The following is a 7,797-nucleotide window of genomic DNA, read 5'->3' as shown; positions in this document are numbered from 1 at the left end:
TTATGATTGATTTAATATCTTTAAATAGGATAATTATTTAATACAATTTTGAATTTAAAAAAAATTATTTTTCATAGAATTTCCCACAAATTTCCTACGGATTTATCAGTGGGTAATTTCCCATGGACTAATCCGTGGGTAATTTCTCACGGACTAATCCGTGGGTAATTTCCTACGGATTTGTCCATGGGTAATTTCCCACGGATAAATCCGTGAAAAATGTAACATCCCGAATTTTTCTGCTAATACTATGAATAATTATTATTTATTTTTGTATTTATGAAGATTATTTCCTTATAATTATTTTGATTAATTAAATGGGTTTGATTGAAGTTTTAAAGGTTTTTAATAATAATCATTTATGAAAATTATTTTGTATAATATTATTAATTATGATATTTTGTTATAATTCACTAGTGCAAAAATTAGATTTAAAATCAGAGTTTTAAGATCGGTTACAAGGTAACCGATCTTAAAAGTGACGTGGTGACACTTTTGTAAATAATATAAACACTTTTAAGATCGGTTAGAATTTAACCGATCTTAAAAGTACTTTTAAGATTGGTTATTTAATGACCGATCTTAAAAGGTGTACATTTAAAATCGGTTCAAATATAACTGATTTTAAAAATACTTTTTAAAATCAGTTATATTTGAACCGATTTTAAATCATGTCTTTTTTACTACTTTTAAGATCGGTTATGTAGGAACTGATTTTGTATATAACATACAGAATCGGTTCTTGCATAACCGATCTTAAATATCCTATAACTAAGCTCTGATAATCGATTTTCCTTTCTATGTTCCCTTTTACGTTTCTTCAATCTGCTTCGTTCGTCCAGGTTCACAAAGAGGCAGCTGGCTATTCGACTTCAGGTTCGTTTCTTCCTTCATTTGTGCTTAGGGTTTCACTAAAACAAGTCTCTTTTGTGTTTGATTTTGGTTGCATTCATCATTGTCTGCCAAGGGTTCCAGTCCATAGAGGGAAGGCATCTCAAGTTTGATAAAACGCATAGTGCCATTTCAGTCTCAATAACAAATGTTGCCGACGAATCAGGGTCGACTCCACCCTCCACCGGCCGCGACATCGAAAAGGTGGGAATTAATAAAAGCTGAAAAAGACAGCGGAACTCTGTTCTTCTACAATCTTTCAACTCAAACCTCAACTTGTCTACCATTCTCAACTATCAAGCTCCATTGTCATCAGTCATGTACAGGAACGTTGCTTCACGTCTTAGGACCTTTAGGGTTTGTTTGTATCTTTTTATTCTTCCATTTCCCTTTATCAATTTATTGTTATGCCCTAGATCTCATCACTTATTCTTGATTGTAACAAAATTACCTTGATTTTTCAATTGATTAGTGCCTATGCAAAATCTGGTTATCTGATAGTTTGAGTTTTATTAGGTCCATTCGTGCAGCAGACTACCTGTCAGATTTGCCAGTTCTGTTGCCTCGAAACAATCCTCTTCTGGTTTATTTGGATGGCCCACCAGAGAACGATCCAATTCTGTTAGCGATCATAAAATTCAATGCAAAAAGTGCAACAATATATTTCAGCTAGGATGAATCTGACTCTGCTAACATTTTCTGCCCAAATATTCTCAAGTATATGCTTGCGGTTTTCTCTTTAAGAAAATTGTGTGCTGATGTTGTTGTTGTTATCTACCTCAGCTGTGTCATGCTCGAGGGTGTGCTTTTTGGCTTGCCTCATTTTGCACTGTTTACATGTGTAGAGATGGTCAAATATATAACTGTAAATAACATGTTATGTTTGTAGAAGTTATTGAGTCAGAAGATTGATAATTGTCTCTCTTTCAAAAAATTGTATATTCTCACTCGACAAAGTTAGTTTTGTATAAAATTAACCGATTAGCAATGACTTCTATGTTCCTAATAATGCTTACATGTTGTGGGACCCTTAGAAATTTTTTCTTGTATTAATATTGCAATTATATGCAGCTTCTAAAAGTGAAAGCTGAAATTGGTGAAGTTTCCAAAAATCCTCAAGACTTACTTTTGGAAGCAATTCATTCTGCTGGTTTTTCAGGTGCCTTGGCAAATCCTCTTTTAGCTTCAGAATCAGCAGTAAATAATCTAAATGGTACAATTCTAGAGGAGTTTGTTGCTGTAAGTCTTAAAAATTATTCTTTATATAGTACTTAATAATGTTAATTTGTATTTCAGAACTTTAAATATTCTTAGCAGTTTTTTACCTTTCTTATAAGACTTAAACTATTATGAAACATCAGGAGAACTATACAGCACCTCGGATAGTACTTGCAGCTTCTGGTGTTGAACACGGGGAATTGTTATCTGTTGTAGAACCTCTTCTGTCTGATTTACTTAGTGTTCCACGTCCAGAGGAACCAAAATCAGTATATACTGGAGGTGATTATAGATGTCAAAGTGAATCAGGGGTATGCAATAGAAAAATATAACTTCTGTTCAAACATTGGGTTTCTATTTTTTGGGCTGAAATTTGTAGTCTAACACTCCTTGAATGACCAGAGAACCCATTTTGCTCTAGCATTTGAACTTCCTGGTGGCTGGCATAAGTTGAAGGATTCTATGGTTTTGACTGTTCTTCAGGTTTTGATGTCTTATTTTTACTTGCTTTTTTACACTTATTTCCCTTCCTTCTTTTATGGTGGGTAAAAATGTTCTGGAACATGTATTGTCTAGTTGGTTTCTTAAAGTATGTTTACGCTTTACAATATGGTTTCTGTTATTTAAGTTTGTATTTAACTATATTATATCATTTTACTATAGATGCTATTGGGAGGTGGTGGATCGTTCTCGGCTGGTGGCCCTGGTAAAGGAATGTATTCAAGGCTGTGTAAGTTATCTTGAAATATTTAGTTTCTTCAAACTTTGAAGTTGAAGTTAGGAACAGATAATGAAACAACTACCGATACTCAGTTACTTATAAGGATGCATTACATGACTACTATTTGTGGCGGTCAATATTTGATGTATTACTTTTATACTTGCTCTTTTATTGCTCAATTTTTGCAGCTAAGCACATTGTGTGCCCCCTCCCCCACAAGAAATGTATTCTTTTAATTGTTAAATTGTTACCTTTAACATTTTTGGTTTTATGACATGCAGATCTTAATGTTCTGAATGAATATCCACAAGTTCATTCAATTTCAGCATTCAACAATATTTACAATAACACCGGCATTTTTGGTATCCAAGTTACAACGGTAAGTTTATCCAACTACATTGAAATTTATCCAACTCCGACAAATTAAAATAAATTTATCTAGACATAGACAAGATAAACAAAAACACGAACAAAGAGAAAATAAAATAAAAAAACCGTAAATCTTTAAAATATATAAGTTTATCACTCTTCACTTTATCATTTTAAACTCTTTTTCTCTCTCTTCATTGTAAAAATTGTGCAAATATCACTTCTATTAAAAAAAAATAATCATAAACCCCAAAGTCAACGATTTAGAAATTAGAATCCGTTCTATGTATGTTGAAATCTAATACCGCGTGGAAAATACAGCTATACATGTAATAGCAAAGTCGTGATATATGCCAAATGGAAGGGTACTTGAAAAGCATTTCTTAGATAATTTAGAGCAAACCCAAAAATTTTTGTTTATTCAAATTGACCATAGTAATTAGAAATTTAATTTTCCGTAGCTAATTAAGCACTTTTCTATTGCAATTAGGAATTAGTTTTTCTATTTTTGATAAACATAAAAAAAGAAGAAGGAAAATGGCAAAGGCTAGGAAAAGATTCCACCACCGACGTGCATGTGTGCCCTCTCGTGATTGCTTTATTCCTTTCTTCACTTATATTATATTTATAGCTATTCATTTGCTGTGGGAACATGTACTTTTCTTCTTCTGCTAACATTTACATTTCATAATAAGAATAAATAAATAAATAATAATAAAAGAACATTATAGAATCCCGTGAAAAGGAAAGCGGAATGTGAGTGCCAGATACGGGGCAAATAAATTCTCAGATTTTTTAAATCCATGAAATTATCATAATCAACGAAAAAATATTTAATTAAAGAACAAGGTTATTATATATTAAAGCGTAATGTTAAGTATGGTATTGTTATTGTTACCATTTTTCTTTTCACTTTTGCCTTTTATCTTTATCTTTTTAATTTATTGGTCAGTTTATGATATATGGTGGGTCAAGCTTTTTGCTTAGTCGAAGTGTGTTATGAATCCAACTTAGGTTTGTTCTTTTGACTATTATACCTAATTTGCCACAATCGTTGCAACTTGATGTTGATCCACCCTAATCAGCGATCTCCTGGAAAAATTGCCTAATTATTAATTTTTTTAAGTCAATTTTTTTAATTACTATTCTATTAAAATTGATTTTATATTCTTTTTGTAGTCTCATAAACAAAAAGGAAATTATGAGTGCGGATACTATGTAATGAAGACAATGCATACTATTGTCGATTCACAAATAGTATCTGGGTGGACTGAAATAAGTTTTACAATTTTGATAGTTTTTGTTTTGAGTTCTCATTCTATATATTTTATGAATTATTACTAATTATTTTATTTTTTCTTAACAGATATTTATAGATCGATCATCATTGCCGCTAGAAGACATAAACATCATTAGGGAGCAATGGACCACATTTTTTATTGATCATTACTTTAAATAGTTTGGACTTATGTTTTATAGTATTGCTTTAACTAGTTAGAACTTACATTTCATTGAGCAATGTAGTCCATTAATGTATTACATGTATTTAAAACTATTCAATTATATATATATCATTGACATTTATCATGTCGTCATTTGTATGCAATTTGCTTCATTCAGAAAATATTTTGAACTGTCTAGTATTTATTCTGCAGCTTTTTTATTCAGCGATCACTACTTTTAAGATCGGTTATGCTATAACCGATTTTAAAAGTCAAGACTTTTAAGATCGATTATAAAACAACCGATCTTAAAAGTCTTGACTTTTAAAATCGGTTATAAAACAACCGATCTTAAAAGTCGAGACTTTTAAGATCGGTTATAAAACAACCGATTTTAAAAGTCGAGACTTTTAAGATCGGTTAATAACCGATTTTAAAAGTCCACCTTTTCAAAATTGGCTCTTTTAAAATCGGTTCCACAACCGATTTTAAAAGTCAAAAATAACCGATTTTAAAAGTCTTTTTTTCACTAGTGATTATTATTTCAAGAAAATCATGTTTTAAATTGTATTGTAATTATTATTTTCATTTAATATATATATATATATATATATATATATATGTTATTTATTTATTTATTAATTAACAATTTTGGATTTTCATAGCTCTGGAACGGTCCGTTCCAGTTTGGGAACGGGCCGTTCCAAATCAAGCATGCGTGGGTAAAATTTTAACCCAGAACGGGCCATTCCACTTTGAAAACGGGTCGTTCCAGATGTGGTTTTAAAGGACAAAGTCTTGACTCAGAACGGGCCATTCTGGTTTTGGAACGGACCATTCTGGGAGAGATTTTTGACCATGTTCTATGTGCCCAGAACGGGTCGTTCCGGATTTGGAACGGGCCGTTCTGGCCGCAGCCTAATAATGCCTATAAATGCTTTCCGGCACTCCAAAAAAAATGCATTTTTCACTTTTGACCCTTTTTCTCCTACACTTTCTGGGAGACCAAGGGGAACCCGGAGGAGGAGATCCTGCTTCAGTTTCAACCCTTGTTCATCGACGTAAGGGGGGAGTGAGAAACCTTGCTCTAGGTGTGGGATTGTATGCTTGGTAGTGGGATTGACCCCCAATCCTGTTGTATTTTTTTGTATGCTCATGTATGAGGGATTTCTCCTAATTGTATCTGTTTTGTTTATTATTTTTCTTATATGCAATTAATTGTATGATTTGGGATCTCTATGGGTTCCTTTGGGAAACCCTATGAGAAACAGACAAAATATAAACATTTTCTGTTTTGCTATTTGATTACTCTATTGTATTCCTTGTTGAACGTAATGTGTAAATATGTGTTTAATTTTGAGAATAAATATGTTTTGATATGATTAAGGGTGCTCTATGGGTTCCTGCGGGAAACCCTATGAGAAATAGGCAAAATATTAATATTTTTTGTTTTGATTTCTGATTGTTCTGTTATATTACTAGTTTGATGAGATGTAAAAATATGTATTTAATTTTACAAATAGACGAGTTTTGATATAAATTAAAGTGCTCTGTAGAGGTTATGTGAATATGATGAGATAATGTGATAATGTAATATGAGAATGCATAGAGTCTTGATTGACATGCATCATTTGCATAAATGTTTTAAGGGTACGATATGGAATACACCGCCAGAGAAGGCCCCCTAGTGTAAAAGCTTTGGGGATTAGTCCTTGGGGATAGCTCGGTTTGGAAGTCCCAGTCTCGCCCATTGTGTGCATGGGATGTATCTTGCGCGGCTTAGCTATCCCGACGAGACTCTGGTAGTGTATCCTTCTAGCGAGAGTGCGCAGAGGGTGTGACTCGGCATGTACTTCTAGACTACTCTTCATGTATTGCTAGCGGCAATATGCCATGTGATGTTTTACTGGCGCCACATGCATGATAATGTGAAGTTCGTGTCCATGCATGTGCATTCTTATTATTAAATGATGATAAATTGATACCTTTATGTCTGGGATGAGTGAGATGTAATGTTGTTGTTAATATATCTATGATATATCTATCTTGTTTGTGTTTGGCTATCCGGTGTGTATTTCTACATTGTGAGCCAGAGTGAGATGTTTCTCACTCCCTTTTCTCTTGTGTTGTTTTCTCTAACTGTTATACAGGTTATTATCAGCAATGAGGCTGAGGATGTGGGTGATGGAGCTTAGACTTCTATGTGTGATTTTTCTCTTATAGGACATGTGACATCGGGACATAGATAAAATTAGAATATGATATTGTTTATGATTTATTAAAGTATATATTTTGGAAAATTCAGTTTTTATTTCTTTGTAATTTTACCGGCATGTTATTTGGATTAAGTTTATGAATGTGAACTCTTTACCCTTACGTGGTTGTAATTACCTTTATTTATTTATTTATTTTTTAATTACTGTATATGTATGTTGGGGTAGAGGGGGTCACATTAAGTGGTATCAGAGCAGGTCGATCCAATCGACCGTGAGTTCTGTACTTATCACAACTCTATTGTGTACTCTGACTACGTCTTGTTTGTTGTGTACTATGGTGATGTTTTGCTTTGATGATGATGATGTTCTTCTTGTGTTGATATTGTTGAGTTTGATATTGTTATTTTGTAATTAGAGGAATGATAGTCATGATAGTGTTAGCTAATACCATTATGACCGCTCTTCTTCATTCTTATGATTGCTTATTTGTTTGAGACTTCTTGCTTACGTAAGAAGTAGTGGTTGAGTGATATCGCTTGTGTTGCAAGAATATGTGCGAGTAGTGGTAGACGAGATATTGTGCTAATATTGTAGGAACTATATTGAGGCCTTAGATTTGGGTAAGAGATTGAGTTTTTTTAGTGTATTAATAGTTTATGATTGGTGGAACTTTTGAAAGCTATAGTTGTAGCGATTGAATCTAAGGATGATGTATGTTGAGAATTGGAGTTTTGGTATTCTTAAGGAGAGATTGAAGTGTCGATGATTTCTAGAGTTTGTTGGTTGCATGTTGACCTTTTATGGTTTAGGTAGCATGTGAATTTTATTTTCTAAGCCTTTTGTATTCAATATGTGAGTTGTTTTAGTTTAGGAGTGTAGTGGAAAGCTTGAATATGAAGTCGAGGTATGAGTTTGGAAGGGTTGAGGTATTTTTGTGGGC

General features: G+C 32.8%; 1 protein-coding gene across 3 annotated transcripts; it reads left to right on the top strand.

Annotated features, from left to right (window-relative positions):
• The first annotated feature begins 716 nt into the window (after window positions 1-716).
• LOC109793796 (mitochondrial-processing peptidase subunit alpha) lies at window positions 717-4,794 on the top strand. 3 transcript variants are annotated; one of them, XM_020353271.3, is made up of 9 exons: window positions 717-876; window positions 976-1,248; window positions 1,408-1,559; window positions 2,051-2,130; window positions 2,253-2,420; window positions 2,512-2,592; window positions 2,773-2,839; window positions 3,112-3,209; window positions 4,566-4,794. In XM_020353271.3, exons 2-9 carry the CDS (start codon window positions 1,040-1,042, stop codon window positions 4,656-4,658), a joined length of 948 nt encoding a protein of 315 aa, XP_020208860.1. In that variant the 5' UTR covers window positions 717-876; window positions 976-1,039; the 3' UTR covers window positions 4,659-4,794. The 3 variants fall into 3 exon arrangements, with proteins under 3 accessions (XP_020208860.1, XP_020208861.1, XP_020208862.1); XM_020353272.3 differs by having other exon boundaries at window positions 720-876; window positions 968-1,248; XM_020353273.2 differs by lacking the exon at window positions 717-876 and having other exon boundaries at window positions 1,105-1,608.
• Window positions 4,795-7,797: the final 3,003 nt, after the last annotated feature.

This window comes from Cajanus cajan, chromosome 3 (assembly GCF_000230855.2).
Source record: "Cajanus cajan strain Asha chromosome 3, NIPB_CcT2T_4, whole genome shotgun sequence".
NCBI lineage: Eukaryota > Viridiplantae > Streptophyta > Magnoliopsida > Fabales > Fabaceae > Cajanus > Cajanus cajan.
The sequence above is the reverse complement of the archived record's forward strand: the minus strand, read 5'-3'. Positions and strand labels throughout refer to the sequence as shown.